Source organism: Oryzias melastigma, linkage group LG24 (assembly GCF_002922805.2).
Source record: "Oryzias melastigma strain HK-1 linkage group LG24, ASM292280v2, whole genome shotgun sequence".
In the NCBI taxonomy this organism is placed as follows: Eukaryota; Metazoa; Chordata; class Actinopteri; order Beloniformes; family Adrianichthyidae; genus Oryzias; species Oryzias melastigma.
In genome coordinates, this window is record NC_050535.1 from 15,073,880 (window position 1) to 15,091,470 (window position 17,591).

Genomic DNA, 17,591 nt, shown 5'->3' on the forward strand with positions numbered 1-17,591 from the left:
CCGCTAATCACCACAGGACCCTCGGAGACGTTTTTGTTTGAAGACAGTGTTGTTTCCTATTGAGGCAGGTACCGTGTTGAGAAAGGGGAAAAGGGCAAAAACAAGGGGAAAAAAAAAAGAGTCGGGGAACTGAGAAACATCAGGTGAGGAGGAGGAGCTGCAGAAACTGTCAACCAGCTTCATACCAGTGTCATGACAAGTTAGAGATCCTTAATGCAACATTGTGTGCTTGACCTTCTGGAACACACCACAGAGCCTCACCCTGGTGCAACACTGCCCCCTACTGAATAAGAAAATCCTTAAAAAGTAAGATTAGATTTAATCTTTGCATCAAAACTGTACACTGACATCTTTATCATTACGTACAAATGTTAGACACACTTGATATTTCTGTTTTACCTAAAAGAATCAATTTCTATGAACAAAGATCCAAGTTTAGGACTGGATCCTTTAAAAATTCATCTAATTACAAACCATTATTACATAAAATAAATATACATGTTGACCTGTTTGAAACACTTCTTCAACCACAGTAAAATGTTCATTGGTTACCCACAACAATAATTACATTAATGGCTCAAAAAAAGAAAATATTTTGGTCGTTTCTTCTTCATGCGTCATATTTTGTTTCTTTAACAAATACAAACAAAAAGAAAAAGAAAAAGCAAAGTGCATTTATCAGTTATTCCCTTGGCAGATCTTTGTTTTCATAAAAGGCACTTGTGAGAAATGTAAACTGGATGCCTGAATAGAACAGAACAAGCTGTGCTTGAGCAGTTCTTTGGTTTCTGTGCTGCTGGCTTGATCATTGTGTGCAAACCCCGAACTGTGAGGGTAGTTTCCTGGATTAATTGATCCTTCTCAGACGTGTATCTGTACTTTGCAGATAATACACATATCCTGTTTACGCTTTTAACATGCAAAACAGGATATTTTACCATAAAATATAGTTTTCAGTAAAAGATAATACAAAATAAACAGTTTTTTTCTCGGTACAGTTAGTAAAAAAGCTGGACAGATGTCGCTATGGTCTCAGTATCCGTAACTATGAGGAATACAAACTTCAAATCAGGATTCCTGCGACTTAAAATGTTGAAGTCCTTGAAGTTAAGCACTGCTGCTCCTCGCTGCACTGAAACCATTTTCTGGGAAGTCTTCAGTGGAGCCATAACACTGTTGTGGTTTAGGGTCCTGTGATGTGCTGACAGGAGACTTTGGGTTGAGAACTCTAGGGAGGTAAACCTGAAAAAAACCCAAAACACTTAAAAGATGTTTTTGTTCATTAAATATAAAAAAACAGACTCTTTAAGATCTGAAAACTGCAAAATAACTGAGTCGGAATGTGATCCATCTGGAGTTTAGTTTACTTTTCTATTCCTGATGCAATCCATCACCATGAAAGTCATTTGTTTGTTAGCGACTGACATGAGACATGCGATCAATAGACGCATTGAAATTCAGGCCTGACGCATGTTTACAACATGCTTGAGCTTTCCTGAAGTGGTGGGATTTGTGTCAGAACATACCCGAGTGTTGTCGTCCACTCCCTCCACTGTATCCTCATCTTCTGCTTTGACCTGAAGAGCAAACACACATTTGTAAAAGGCGGAGCTGTGAGGGATCCGGCAGATTCACAGCAAACACACACTCACCGTGTAGTTATGTGGGCTGAGGTGCTTGAAGTGGCCGAAACAGGTGAAACCGACGCAGACGAAAACGGTGACACACAGAACCACCAGCGTGAACAAGGAGGTGGAGGTCCAGAAACCTGAAAACACACATCGACACCAGAGGTGGACTATTAGAAATACTCTGATTTATTTATTTTTGCTTAACTCTACTTAAATTAACCAAACATTTAAGTCGATAGTAAATAAGGTTGATTTTGACCTTTAAATGTGTTTAATTTCAGGTATTTATTTATGCTTTTACATATATTTATATATATTTCAGTGAATTATCCATCCTCATAAATGTAGCAGAAAACAACAACAAATAAAAAAGAAACTCTCTAACTCAAAAAGATCAAAATGCTGATGGAAAATAATCCTTGATTTAGAAAAGTTTTAAAAGACGACAAAATGTTATCCCAGAGTTAATAGAAATACATCTTAAAAACAAATTTAACTTAAAAACCTTAATGAACAAACAAAAATAGCACATTTCACACGTTTCTCTTCTACTATGACAAAAGTTTTCTGCAGAAATCTGTTAATCTAATGAAATACTCGTCAACACTGTTCAAAGAAATGCATTAATACTAATAATTAAGTAAAAGTAAAATATAAAAGGTAGATTTATGAAAATATTTGGTTCAATCTGATTTTTTTTTTTCCAGAGGGGTCGTTGTCTTTATCTGTGTTTGGTCCCCAAGTAAACTATTTTTTTTAAGAATTTGATTTGATATTTCTTTTTAATCTATAATATTCTATTATTTTTTTTTTTAACTGAATCTGTTAAATTTATTTTTTAAAGCCTGGAAAAAATCCTGCTATTCAAAAAACATATCTACAAAAATATAATAAGCACATTTGAAAATCATTTTAAGGAAAAAGTCGTGCTGGATCAGATGTTGTATTAAAGTCTGAGCCAGCTGAAGAACCAAAAACATGAAGGGTCAAATGTGCCCTAGAGGAGGGAGGTAAATGTGAACATAAATGTTTTTGTATTCATTTGTTTTCCTAGCCTGACAGAATCATTGACAGTAGAAATTAAGTTTGTTTCTAACCCGCTCGGAGCACAGAAAAGAAGTAAAGCCATATCAGGCAGATGATGGGGGCAGCCAGAGCTTGATCCACAGCCCCCATGTGGACCTGATGGTCGAGACGCGTGGGCAGGTAAGCAAAGTACAGGTTGTGTCTGTCCACCAGGTGCTTCAGCAACATGTACAGGAGACCTAATGGAGTCAAGCACAGACAAACGACAATCACAAACACAACTGAAGATGGGTTATATATGGTGGAATGTGGTTAAACCAACTCACCAAAGGGGACAATTATAGGACATATGATGCTATAGGCCATGATGACAGTGAACACACAGAGAGTCCATCCATACATGGCTCCATATTCAAACTCATAGGCCTGGTTCTGCAAACAGATTGTAACCGAGTGTGAATTATGACCCAATAATGTCACTTCTTTGCTTCTCTTGCTGTCATTGAATCCATTAAAGCCTAATAGATCGATAATCCATTCATAAAAATAAAAATCGATTTAGCATATAAAGCTAAAGTCTGCTAGATGATGCTAACGTTTAATGGAATTTCCCATAGGACGGCTAATGCTAACACTCTGTTGACCTAAACATAAATTTCTGACTAAATTAACATCTTTATATATTCACAGGTATGAATTTTCCAGACTATTTTAAGAAAATATTTTTTAAATTAACTATTTGTGGTCTAAAACACAGTTTTTTTCCCCTCATACTGTCTTCTTCTTCTGGAATAAGGTATACTGCTGTAGCGCGATCGCCACCTAGTGGCCAAACTGAAACATTAACACTGTATGATATTAACAATCTCATTATTTCACTAATACATTTTACAGCATGTGAACTGTATCAGATTAATACAAATATATTCAAAACATATAGTAGACTATTAATGTATTTCTAAACAAATGTGTATAAACTTAAAATTTAATTGAATTAAAGAATCAAAAAAAAAAAAAAATCTGAATCGAATCGTTTCTGGAAATTATAATCGATACCCAGCCCTAATGCACACACACACCTGTTTCACGTATTTTCTCTCCGCAGCAGAGCGGGCGAGCATCATGCGGATGAGGTAAAGCAGTAACCCCGGCAACCGCAACAAATCCATCCCAGAGCCGACCAGCCCGGCTGCAATCACGTAGTTCACAAAAAAAGCTCCTTGATCAGGTAAAAACACACACCTGGATATGAATCAAAGAAAAGAACAGAAAAGAGGTTTGAAATGTAGCGCTGGTCTAACATCAAGAAATAAATCAGAATCAGCATGAGGAGAGATAAGCACTTACTCAAATCGGAGTTTCCCGAGATTGAGAAACTCCTTATCAAACAGCCATTGGAAAAACACAGCGAGACTGATGCAAAAACACAAAAACATACAGAATAAGTCATTAATGGGGCTGTGAACATTAACGCATTAACACACGCCATTAATCAAGGAGAATTAACGCGATAATATTTATTAACACAGATAAATCGAAGTAGCAGTCCTTCACTTTTACTCGGTAGTTCAGGCTTCAACGGCGTGCGTGAAAACATTTCGTCGGGTATTATCCCGCTTATACTATGGTCACTTACAAAAAAATAAATATTCAATCAGTTTTTAGTGCTTTATTTTTGTGGTTTAGATCACTTTTTCACAAAAAGAAGCCTATTTGATCCATGGTCTGGTGCTATATTGTACAAATACATTTTACCTGGTAAAACATTGTGATTAATCGCGATTAATCCCAACAAAAAAGTGCGATTAATCAGATTTCTTTTGTATATGATTGACAGCAGTAATTAAAAATTATGTTCTAAATGTAGAGTTTTGTGTGTGATTTCATATTGTGATTATTCACAGATAACAAGTGCAAATACTGAGACAAAAAAAAAATTATAGCGATTAATTTTTTTCCAGGTTTGCGATTAATTTGTTAATTTTCTTTTTAATCGATTCCTGCTCCTAGTAATAACAATTTCACTTTCAAAAAGAGGTGTTCTTCAAGAAAAAATACCAAACAGCTGGAAAAAATATATCATCTTAAATTGAAAAATAATTTATAATTGCACTATTTAAATTACTTGTGTATTTATTTTAATATAGTGGTGTGAATCACCTGGTGAGGCCCAGAGAGGGAAGAATCAGAACCATGAAGAGCAAGAAGAAGTACAGCTTCCGCATCATACTCAGCTGTTCGCTGGACCTGAGACCAACAGAAAAATAAAATGACATTTTGATCTTGTGACGACAACCCTTTGTGTGTGTTCTGATACCTGCTCCAGTGAGCCTCTCCCAGAGTAGAGTAGTACACTATTGTGGGCAGCAGTGCAGAGAAAGACCACAGGAGGAGAGTTGGGAAGAACTGAGTAATGATGGGACTCTGAGGGGGAGACAAATCATGATTCAAAGCTCTGAGGAGGATCACCTTAAAGCAGATGTTTGAGACTCACATTAAGGTAGTAGATGGGTTTGGTCACGTTGAACTTGTCGATGGTGTTAATAATGATGGTGGGAGTGGTCAGGAAGGTAAGCAGGAGGAAAAGGAGCGTATTTATTAAAACATAGCGCACAGCCCAGGTAAAACCACGCACTGACAGGTTTTCCCTTTGGAACAGAAAAGAAGTTAGAAACAACCAAAAAAATACAAAATAACACAAAAAAGTGCATCTTTTAGAATTATATCTGAAAAAAAAATCCAAACTAGAAGAGTATTTTTACCAAAAACATTAAACATTTTCTGTAGAATATTTCTATATTTTGCATTTTTAGGATAAAAAGTTGTCAAAATAGAACTCATCAGGGATTTTTCATTAAAATGTCACTCTATAAAAAGACTTCCTAACAATATTAAATTACTGGCTAACTCCATGTGTTCAAGAAAAAAAGAAAAAAAAAAAAACACACAAATGTGATGTTGGTTTTGTTTTGCTGTTTCTTACCAGTACACACTTTTGGGATGGGGCGCAAAGCTGACGCGCCACTTATTTACTCTCAGAGCTCTGCTCACGGACGAGGGCTGGGGCTCCCTCCCGCAGCATTTTGACCCCCGGCACTCGATGGCGTTGAAGTCCTTCAGAATGCTTCAAAAACAAAAAAAAAAGATCACATGACAGTAATATAATTGAAGTCAACAAGCCCCACATGATTCAGTTAAAGTCAAGGAAACATAATGGAGACTTTGGCCAAGAATGTCTGAGGCCCAGTGGATTTTTGATGCAGTCATGAGAAAAAATTGCAATAAAAATAAAAGAAAATTGTCAGCAAAAAGAAAAACTGACTCACTACTTAGCCATAGCCTCGTTTTGTAAGGTGACAAAAGCGATCCCTAAAGGTTGCTGCGGTACGATTTCCGCCTCCTGTCTCACTTCTTCCAGCAGGAACTTTTCCTTTCCGCAGTAATACTCTATAGCATCAACCTGAGGGAGATCCAGCACAAATGGAAAATCTATCCTCCAGATCATCATCACGTTTATCGCAACAGAACTGTCGCTTCTTCTTTTTACCTTCACACAGCCGGAGCAGCAACAGATGTGGCCACATAAACGGGGGTTGATCAGCTCCCGCTGACCTGATTTATCCAAGACGCGTTCGTAGTAACGCAGGTTTTTTCCAGCACGCATCCTGAGTTACAAAAAACAAAGTCATGGATGAGACAAAAAGAAAGCCAAATACAAACTTGACAATATACGACACACTTTTGCCTTAAATGGGTACAAATAAATTCTTCTTCATGGGGGGTAAAACTGTTTTAGTAGAAGACAATTTGATCAAATCAGTAAAAGTTAGATATAAAAACATATTTAATTCACACTTAATTATCCTGCAAGAAATCCGGAAAACTTCACCTGCACTGCTCAGTACCCAGGTATGAATGAATGAATGAAGATTTATTTATATAGCACTTTACAACTCCTTTAGGGGTACAAAAGAGCTTCACAATAAAATAAAGACCGAATTAAAAAAATGTTAAATTAGGCTAATTAAAACCAAATTTAAAAAGAGCATAAAATTACAAAAAGCAGTCAGCAATAAAAGACATAAAGGATAAATAAAGGTAATGATGCAAACCGCGCAGAAAGTCACAAAGCGTTTCTCACATATTACCTTTCCTTATCAAGGTGCATGAGCCGCGCCACGTCGTAGCCCAAAGTCACAGCGCACACTTGACAAGTGGGATACGCTTCTCTGTGACGAACAGAACAGCTAGTTAAGGATTGGTCACAGCTAGGAATGTACAGGAAAAATAAAAGCTCCTCAAGAGTTCAGTTTACTCACACAAAGTGAGCTTTCACATCTTCCTCTGTTGCCGTTTTAGGAACTGGACTCACAAACAGGGTGTTCCTGGCCTGCAAAAACAAACCACACGGCTTAAGGTGACTGAATAATTAAAGCTAACAGTCTTGGTTCAAGCAGACAGGAGACGCACTCTTTCCTTGGGAAGGTCTTTCATTTGGGATGTGTGGACTCTCAGCATCACAACCGTCAGCGCCAGGTAGATGACCGCAAACACCGTGTGCAACCACAACAAGTTGTTTCTGTAGAACAAGACACACATTTGTAGGTTTGTTAGAAGCACAAAGCTCAAAATAGTTCTCATTTTTGAATCATATTTACCCAGTTTTAAGATTTCCAATAGTCGTCCTTCCAAAATTCTGGGGGTCATTTTCTGACAAAGAGAGACGTTTTTAGTATTTCTGAGGCATCTACATGGTATTCTAACCCAGGACATAACTAACTGAGTCTGCACACAACATGTGACAGTTACTAATGGTTAAAGAATGCAGTCTCCCGTGGTGACGGCTTGACTTACATGTGACTAAAATGATAACTTAACTGGAAGCATAAATCACTAACCACTTGGACTAGTTTTATAAAACTTTATCCATATCCTAACACCACAAACATAAAAACTGAATTATTCTACATGGAAACAAACAAGTTAATTTTTTCATTAAAAAGTTAGTGATCAAACCAAAAAAGATCATTATAATAACTCAGCATTTCAAGTAGGGCTGCCACAAATGATTATTTTAGTAGTCGACTATTCAAAGATTATTTTTTCTGATTAGTTGACTAATCGGGTCATGCACAAAGTGGATGTAAAGCACACATCTTAACCATCATTAGCTTTAAACTAACTAAAAACTGTATTTACAGTAGCATTACCTGTGATAAAGCTAGTGTGAATGCTGTAAGCTGAATTTGGCTGCTGAAGATGCTAGTGACAACAGCTGAAGATACTGAAAATGATAGCTGAAAAGGCTGAAGCTGATAGCCAGCTAAAATATTAGCTAAATGTCAAATTAGCCTCAAACATTTTTTAAAAAGCCTATGTTACCCATAATAGCTAGTATACAGCTAAAATATTTGCTAAACTCCACAATGGACTAAAAAACTTTTTAAAAAGCCTAAATTAGCCAAAATAGCTAGCATGTAGCTGAAATATTAACTAAACTCCAAAATAGCCTAACAAAACCTTAATAAATGCCAAAATAGTCCAAAAAGCTAGCAGAATGCCATTATAACTCAACTTTACAACACTCTGACTCCATATAACATAAAGTAACGACTAATCGACTATTAAATTAGTCGTCTACTATTTTAATAGTTTATTAGTCGTTGATTAGTCAATGAATCGAGGCAGCCCTAATTACAAATATACAGAAAAATAAATATTCCACATGAGTTTAATTGTGTTTACTTTGTGAAATGAAGTTTCATTATGATGAGTTGTGTAACACCGGCTGTGCTTTTAAACAGGGCGTGTTTATAGTCAAACTCACTCAGCAGGTCTCCAGACATGTTAACGGGCATTATGATTGCGAGGGAGGTGAAGGTAATAACCACGAGCAGGATGATCAGATGACGCTGGAAGGACAGGTAGTGAACGGCGTCCATGCCACATTTCTCCTTGATCTTTTCTTCGCTGGAACACAAAAGCCTTTGTTGAAGTTGTGCAAAATAAAACCTCAATTCTGCCACGCATGACACGGCAGATTTGGGAGGGCTGTCCGACGCCGCAAAGACACTCACTCCATTCTGACGATATAAGGCAGCCAGGAACAGAAGCCCTTTAAAAGACAAGAAAATATAAAAGTGGATTAAAAAACAGACATTCTGGTCTTAAAAAAGTTTTGCTCTTTTTATACACACCGATTCATATCCAAATTCTTCGGGATTGGAAGCTGCAGATGACATACGTCCATAGCGACGATGTGTTGATTCATTAAAACTGTTACAGAAGATTTCATTAAGAAAAACAAATAAATAAAAAACACTTTATTTTTTTACTGATGGAAAGTCTGAACTATGAGCTCACCCATCACTGTCTGAAACCAACGCTAAACGACCATAATCCCAGAATTTCTCCCGGATTATGGAAAAGAGAACTAGCAACACCTGTAGGTGACAAAAAAATATATATAAATTGCGACTTATTTATGCTCAAAATTCCGTCATTTGATCTGAGCTTTTTGAGAGGCAGAGACGCACAATAAAAACACAGAAGTCGAGCAGCAGGACGAGTGGAATCCCTCCAAAGTTGAGTCCAGTGAGGACGGTGCTCTGGTTGGTGCTGAAGCAGCTGTCCAGGAAACCAGAGGAATTGGCAAAATTTAGATCCAGCAGATCCCGTGGGTCCTGCCAGCGGAGAGCCATAACTGACCCCCAACAGTTTTTCTGCAGACAAAATAACATTCATTTTAAGCTAATATTCAGATAGTTTTAAATATCTATTTTAATTTTGAAGTTGCTGGCTAATAAAGCATAGGTTTTTAACCTAAAACAACTTAATCTAAAGAACATATCTGATCGAAAACCTGTTGGTAATTTAATGTCTGCTGTTACAAATTCCAACATTGAGAAAGTTAAACACTTCTTGTTGTTTAAAACTTTCATAAAACTTTAAATAAAGGTTAAATCCTAATAATAACATAATAAATATGTTTTTGCCATTGTGGTGTAAACTTCATTTTCAATGTGTACCATGAAACCCTTTTGTCTGCATCGATACAATGGTTGAACAGGAAAAATAGAGCGCATGATACGTCAACTCTTAAAACTGAAATTATTTAACTTCTTCTTTTCCATTCTCTTCTCAAATCCTTCATTGCTCAATAATGGATTGCTCTTGTTAGTAAACTAACAATTTCTCAATTTAAGGTGTGGCAGTAGCACGACTGGAACCTTCCCTAGATAAGTTTTTGTCATGATTTATGGAGAACAATTGTGAAAAATGCAAGGAATTAGGCCTCAAGCTCAACAGATTCAACCAATTGAAAAAATAAAAATATGTTTTAAAAGTTTAAAACAAATTCAACAACATTTTTACCATATAGATGAAAAATGTGTATTAAAAATGTGTGCAATGTATTTTTATTTTATTCGAGACTAATTATACGTTTTTGGAAAATGTTAGCATTTAAAAACAATAAAATAAAAAATACATAAAAATAAATGTTCCAGAAAAACAAAAGACGAAAGACTTTAATGAAAAAACTAAGCTTTTTTTTTATTAGTAATATTCTTTTTTAAAATTAGTTTTAGACTTTGTTTTTAATGGAAAGACAATAAACTTTTATTGAAGCTAGCTTAAGGGAAGTGTTGCTACTCGGTTTTAGTTTCGGGGAACACCTGTTGTGTTTATTCAGATTTTAAAAATATGCGTTAATTTTTATTATTATTATTATTTATTATTTTATTTATTTTTCGTAGAAGTTTAACTTAGACTATCCTTACTTTTTTTAAAATTATTTTTTATTATTATTATTTTCAGACAAAGACCGTCTGCGGCTGCGCAGTCGTTTTTAATTAGTCACAACAAGTCAACACAGAAGTCTTTCCTGAAATAGTCTGACCACGCTCCAGGTCACGCGGAAGCGGACTAAAGTTATAAAGTTCGACATACCTTCACAGTCACCGCTCATAACCACATTACTGAGTGGCACGGACACAACAGAATACATGTATTGTTTTCTTTCTCTTCTCTGAAGCTAAACAGCGAGAATTGGTCTATAACAGCTGTTGAGAGGTCCGACAGTGATGGAGGAAACTTTATTAACACTAAAGCGGAACGAAAAAACACGGACTGTTGGGTTGCACTGCCTAAAAACGTACTTTTACAAGCGGTACAGAAAGTTCCTTTAGGGTAAAGAATCTTACCTTTACAAAGTACCTTTAGTCACGCCGCTTTAGGACATCCGCTTTTTAAAACATGTAGTTTCTTATTATCAAAACGCTATAGATCAGAATTCCTGATTGCTCTTGAAGTATTCAGACGGCCCTGTTTGAACGATCTTTTCTTTCAGTTCTGTCAAAGCAGCAGAATCTCTCGCTCATTCGTCACGCTGTTCCGTGTCTGCGCAGACGCTGCAGTTGACGACATCTGTCTGCCCCAAACTTTCTTCTGCGTTTCTGTAAGGGGCGGAAACACTGGGGAGGGACTGACATTAGACTCCGAGCAGCACAACAGACGTCAAATGTACCTTTTTATGTGTTTCAGCAAATTGTTAACAGACATTCTTTCATGGAAGTGTGGAAACCCCTTTGAGAATTAAATTGATGGTCGTTTTGGGGGGTTCAATTACTATTAAAAACAGAAGTATTAAAAAAAATGTTGAAAAAAACATATTTAAAGGAGCTGCCACTGTATAATATTACCATGCAGGTGATGCAAATAAAACAGAAATAAATGCATTTATTTTGAAAATGTACCCATATTTCCTATTAAAGTATGCTGTGATATTTTTAATTAAACATATTTCATGACAGACAGTAGTAGAAAAATACATAAATATGTGCATTTAAACATTCATCTATCTATTTGCTTAAAGGGTTACCAAACAGGGAAGTCGGAGGCTGACTCCACCCACTGTCGAAATTTGAAAATCCAGTCAGAGGGGTGGGGCTTGGAGGCAGGACTGCTATCATAACTGGAGTTGCAGATCATGACGTCAGACTTCTGAAACTTACATGATTTGACCAATCACGAAATTCAACTGTAACACATTGATTCAACCTGTAGGGGGCAGCACACAGACGGTTTTTGACTATAGTTTCAAGAATTAAACTATTTTATTTGAATTTGTCAAAAAATTGGCAATGACCAATATACAACACTTTTAAAGCCTCATTTATATAGATCAAAAGCTAAAAAAAAGTTTATTTAACCTGCTTGTTCATGGTTGCTGGAGCCTAACCCACTAACTTTAAGGTGAAGGTGGCATAACCAAGAGGGTTTGTCAACTAACCAACTAAACTATGAAGCATGTTTTTGGACTGGAAGGAAGCCTAAGAAAATGAATTTGTGCACAAGGAAAATCCACTAATGTATATTTTAAAAAAGCAATTTAGCTGAAACTAAATAATACAGGTTTCTAATCAGGTACATTTTTGCTAATTGAACAGCTTGTTTCAGGATAAAGAATAGATAGGTCACCTAGCTTTGAGCAACTTCTGGTGTACTAAAGAAAAAAATATTTGCTATTGTTTAGTGCAGGGGTTGGCAATTTTTAACAGTAAAAGAGCCATCGGTGCTTGTTTTCTACTGATCAAAACCTAGAAGGAGCCGTATAGTCTTACTTTAACCTTTAAGAAATTTGGGATTTGCATTCATGACCTTCTTTTGTTTTTTTGTTTATTTTTTTTAATAAATGTGAATTATTTTAAATATTTTTAGCCTGAACAAAAGAGAAAATATAAAAAGAAACTTGCACGTCTCAAAATTGGATTTCAAAAAAAAATATTTTTACTTTTTACCATTAGTAGAGGCCAAATTAGTGAAAAATTTAGCTTGTTACTTAATTAAAAGCTAAACTCCAAATTAACATATAATTCTTCAGTAAATTAAATCAGCCAAAAATGTTAGCATGTTGCTAAAAGAAAAGCTAAACTCTAAATTAGCCTACAAACCCCATAAATAACAAATTAGCCAAAAATGTTAGCACATGTGGCTAAAACATTAGCTAAACTCCAAATTAGCATAAAAAACTCATTAGAGGCCAAATTAGCCAAGAAAGCTAACTTGTTGCCTAATTACTAGCTGAACTCCAAAATAGCCTAAAAATTCCGAAGTAAAAGCTAAATTCTAAATAATCCCAAAAAACTTTGGTAGATAACAATTAGCTGAGAACATTAACATTTTGCTAAAATACTAGCTAAACTCCAAATTATCATAACATTTTTTCAGTAAACAAGTTGGTCAAAAAATTGTCGTTAAAATAGAGGCTACATTCCAAATTAGCCTAAAACCATAGACTAAAACCCCCAGTCGACAGCAAACTAGCAAAAAAAACGTTGGCATGTTGCTAAAGTAGAAGCTAAACTCTAATTACCCTAAAACCCTCAGTGGATAACAAACTAGCAAAAAAAAAAACGTTAGCATGTTGCTAAAGTAGAATTAAACTCTAATTAGCCTAAAACCCTCAGTGGATAACAAACTAGCAAAAAAAACTTTAGCATGTTGCTAAAGTAGAAGCTAAACTCTAATTAGCCTAAAACCCCCAGTGGACAACAAACTAGCAAAAAAAACGTTGGCATGTTGCTAAAGTAGAAGCTAAACTCTAATTAGCCTAAAACCCCCAGTGGACAACAAACTAGCAAAAAAGTGTTAGCATGTTGCTAAAATAGAAGCTATACTCTAATTTGTTTTTGAAAATTACTACTTTTTTATATTTCTTGAGCCAGAGAGCCACCATGGAGAGATAAAAGAACCACATTTGGCTCTGGAGCCGCAGGTTGCAGACCTCTGGTTTAGTGTAGACTGGTAGTTTAGCCTGAAGAAGACCATTAGGTAAAAGTTCAGTTTTCTGAAAGATCACAAATGGAAGTTAATATATTTAACTATGAACAAATAGTTAATGATACTTCATAATTTTTAAAGGACCAGACAGTGTCTAGTGTCAAAATATTTCTAAAAATGAAGTTTGCCAAAGTAAGCTAAAGTACATTTTAATAAAACAGATTTTGGAATTCAATAAGGAAAGCTTAAGAGTGAAAGCTGCACTCAAGCAACAAATACTTCATTTCACTGATACTTGTCACATTTTTTGCATTTTAGCAGACAGCAAAGCGAATCTGAATTGCTCCACAGTATATAAATCACATGAGATCTGTTCTTTTGCAGGACAGAACGTTCCAAACCCCAACAGAGTTCTGTTTAAAAAATTCACCTGACAGTTTGTGATGTCAGTGTGATTCCAACTCCATATTTACAATAGATTTCTAGAAAATTGTCAGTCTGTTATGAAATTCATTTCTTTCTCCCATGTCCTGCTGTGTGTTTATGCGCTTCTTCTCAGCGTGAACACGCAGAGGAGGAAGTATTATATGTGTCTTCTCAAACATCCGTTTCCTCGTGCGTGCGAGCGAGCGAGCGTGTGTGTACATATCTGGCTCCATGCCGCTCTGCAGGACGCGTTGATTAATGCACACTGCAGCTCAGCTCTCAGCTGTCCTTGCAGCTGGCTTCTGATTAAACACTAAACGACATCCTTGTCTACACCACTGCTCTGATCACAGGACGAGAACTCATAAAGGGCTCCAGAAGTTTTCATGGTTTAAAAAATGAAAATAAATTCATAAATTGTATGGAAATGCCATAATGCATCTTTGTACTAAACATTTCAAGGGTGTAGTATATATATATATATATATATATATATATATATATATATATATATATATATATATATATATATATATTTGATCAAGAGTGCAACATCACTGCAATAACGTTTCAAATCATAGTTAATCAAATAACCTTCTTCGTCAAGCCACCACGGTCCACCAGACTGATGCTATCACTGCTTGGAGAACTGAGTTCATAAACAACATAAATTAAAACAAAAATATGACAAATGTCTGTGTTTTATTAAAAAATGACTAAATGACTGGAGATATTTGCACTAATGGAGTTTTGATAAAAACAAAGGAGTCATGGTACAGCTTCACTTGTACTGATGATCTTGTGCTGTTATTAAAGCATCAGTTACAATAAAATAAATGGAAACTTTAATGAGTTAAATTACTAGTAATGTGACTTTTGAAAGACTAAAGGAAGTTGTCGTGCAGTATTTAAGGTTGTGGTTTGTAAATGACACAAGAAATCCCCAGAGGGTGCTGTGGCAGTATTTATCTTTACAGCTTTTCACTTCTACCTCTTTGCTGATGTTAGTTTTCATTGTATGAACAAAAAAGAAATACCAAAATCCTGCATCAGTTTATTTTGTCTCATTTCTGTGCTTTTATTGAAGAAAAAAGACCAATGCAAATCACTAGATTTGATCAAAAATGAATCTTACATTTTTTTTCAGTAAAATTTGAGAAAACTCAACTGAATCCACGAGTAAGAAGAATGAAATCAACTGAATATGTTGGTCTAAAAGGGAGAATTTTAGCTAAATAGTAGTGGTCCACCTCACAAGTCCAATGACAGCCTTTTAAATTGTTTTTATTTGTTTGAAAGAGGCAATAATGTAATCATCTTTTGCAAGAGTGTTTGTATTATTTATCTGGACCAAAGCTGTCTTTTTATGACATGCATGCCTGCCCATAAGAAAAGTAAGTAAAAGAAGGTTTTTAACTGGAATTTATGTCTTAGTTTTTACAATATAGCTGCTGTTCTGAAAAAAAAAATATATATATATATTTTCCAGCTTGAGTAACCTATTGTTGACATCTGCATTATTTATAATTTTTTTTTAAAGAATTACAATCTTTTGTTCTTACATGTGCCTTTTTTTTGCTTGTAGAAGCTGTGTAATTCCACACGGTGGAGCCATAGAGCACAAATGTATCTTTCATCAAGGAACATCGACCTCATCCACCTTATCCTTGCTTTCTTAGCACCAACTCTATTATGCTTTTGCCCAAGTACTATTATAGTCATGTATAGACACTATTGTACAAGTAAAGTACTATCAAACTCTACAAACTCTCACAGAAAGTCTTACACACAAACTATCAAACTTAGAATTTGTGCAAAAAAGTATATAAAATGTCTTGTACAGCCTCTCATAGTTTTCACTACATCAGGTTTAAAGTCAGAAATTTTGGACTTGATAAAAAAAAGACTAATATAACTTTAGTGTTTGAACAATTGTGTAAAATTTAGTTTTTTCATTTCCTCTTGGAAATGTCAAAATAGTTTAATAGCGTTTCAAGAAATTTCACTTTTTACATTTTTAAAGAGTTGTTATTTCCATTTTACTTTAAAAAGTTTTGATTTTTTTCTTTTTTTAAATCCACCTTAAATTGTTTTTGATCAGATAACTAATATTTATGGTGTGCTGATAAAATAAATATAATTGATTGTGTCATAGCAACCATCATTACCTTTATTACAAGGAATCTGTAATATAATATCATTTTAAATTAGGAGAGCATATACCAAAGGGCAATGATACCTTTTTATTTTGTTTGTAGTCATTGAGATACATGATACTTTTGTTATTTGTAAGAATATGGGCTGTCAAGCAGGAAAAAGCTGAGTCATATGTACATTTGAGTTTATTTTGAACCTGCTGCATTTGGAAAAGATACAGAGGAAAGACTTGCCACCCTGTTTAATTAGTTGTTATTTGCACTGATTTGCAGTTTTTGTGTTGTCATCATCTTTTTTTTCTTAAATAAAAAAAAGCTGCTTAACTGTTTTGTTTTATGAGGTTTAAAATAAGAGATGGATGTTTTATTCGTCACAAAGTCACCTCTCCTGAGCAGAAATCAGTTTCCTACACATACATAAGTTAAGATGCACTTCTCTTAACAAATATAACTTTTTCTTCACTATACGTGCTCAGTCAGGAGCTTAATAGTTGATTTTTTTGTGTGTGTGTTTTACCTTAACACCTTTAATGGAAGATGACTTGTGTAGTAATCTTTTTTTCCTTGTTCTTAGCATGTCTTGGATTCTTCTCTCTTTCCTTTGTTGAGTTTGTCTTCTTGCCTCCGATCCTCCTTGGTATGTTGTTCCTTATTCCCCTGAAGCTGTTTTCTTCCTGCACTGTCCTTTCTTGTTGCATAATGTACCTGCGTAATCTTTGTCTTTTTAAGTCCTTGAACTTATCATACATCCATTAAACTCCAGGATCCGATGAATAGCCTTTGAGGGTTGCTGGAGCCAGCCCAGTTGGACGAAGGCGGGGTACAGTCGCCAGTCTGATTCAGAGCCACAAATTAATTAATTTTTCTGGTCTTTTGCAATTGAACTTTACCTGCAAACAGAAACCATTTGTCAACGTAGGGGGCTCACAAGGTCAACAGTCGTTGGCAACGGCGAGTTTGGGGAAAGAGATGAATGCAGACAAGCAGATTGAGATGGTTTGGACGCGTTGAGAGGAGGAACTGTCACAAACAGGAAGACAGCTGGTCTTTGACCACCGTTACACATGTAAATAGTTTTTGAACTGCACAAAAATTGAGACCGCGGGTGATAGTGCGTGGTACAGCGGTACCGCCGTGCAATGGCTGTGAAACAGCGGTGCGACAGCAGTTTCAGTGCGAGATCAGGCCGTGGAGCGGACGCAGGCACGCAGAGCTTGGATTGGCCAAAATTCCGCGCTTGTGTACGGCTGCAGCACGGCCGTTTCCCTGGCCAGTCTGCGCTTACCGCCGCTTACAGCGTCTGTGTAGTGGCTGATTGAGGGAGGACGCGCTTGTACGTGAGTAGGGAGTGCTCTGGCAGAGAAGTGGCGGAGGAATGGACTCCGGTGTCTGCATCACTGCAATTCCGCAAGCATGCAGAAATTTGGCAGATTGTGGCAGATTTTCCAACTTTTTTACCCATGATACGCCCATCAAATCCTGTGGGACCAGACCTTTAGCGTCGAGGCGAGGGTCAGGGCAGGCAGCAGGAAATCAGTAATAAAGCAGGGTCAGACACAGAGGATCACAT

At 36.0% G+C, this 17,591-nt stretch overlaps 1 protein-coding gene across 2 annotated transcripts; it reads right to left on the bottom strand.

Moving 5' to 3' along the window:
* Positions 1-299: 299 nt before the first annotated feature.
* tmem63a (transmembrane protein 63A) lies at positions 300-11,299 on the bottom strand. 2 transcript variants are annotated; one of them, XM_024291721.2, is made up of 23 exons: positions 10,862-11,299; positions 9,194-9,379; positions 9,021-9,100; positions 8,855-8,933; positions 8,735-8,772; positions 8,485-8,627; positions 7,316-7,367; positions 7,128-7,236; positions 6,977-7,047; positions 6,806-6,886; positions 6,205-6,322; positions 5,984-6,117; positions 5,641-5,781; positions 5,152-5,305; positions 4,975-5,081; positions 4,818-4,904; positions 4,005-4,070; positions 3,737-3,899; positions 2,984-3,089; positions 2,729-2,896; positions 1,653-1,768; positions 1,527-1,577; positions 300-1,242 (listed from the first exon to the last, which is right to left on the bottom strand). In XM_024291721.2, exons 2-23 carry the CDS (start codon positions 9,356-9,358, stop codon positions 1,108-1,110), a joined length of 2,364 nt encoding a protein of 787 aa, XP_024147489.1. In that variant the 5' UTR covers positions 9,359-9,379; positions 10,862-11,299; the 3' UTR covers positions 300-1,107. The 2 variants fall into 2 exon arrangements, with proteins under 2 accessions (XP_024147489.1, XP_024147492.1); XM_024291724.2 differs by lacking the exon at positions 10,862-11,299 and adding an exon at positions 10,608-10,782.
* Positions 11,300-17,591: the final 6,292 nt, after the last annotated feature.

Bases quoted from the DNA above. Each gene is read 5' to 3' on its own strand.
- tmem63a (XM_024291721.2), bottom strand. From the start codon at position 9,358: ATGGCTCTCCGCTGGCAGGACCCACGGGATCTGCTGGATCTAAATTTT. The intron at 6,323-6,805 runs GTAATATGTGAG...TTTGTAACTCAG, and splicing joins ATGCACCTTGATAAGGAAAG to GATGCGTGCTGGAAAAAACC. The intron at 4,905-4,974 runs GTATCAGAACAC...TGTTGGTCTCAG, and splicing joins GGAGAGGCTCACTGGAGCAG to GTCCAGCGAACAGCTGAGTA.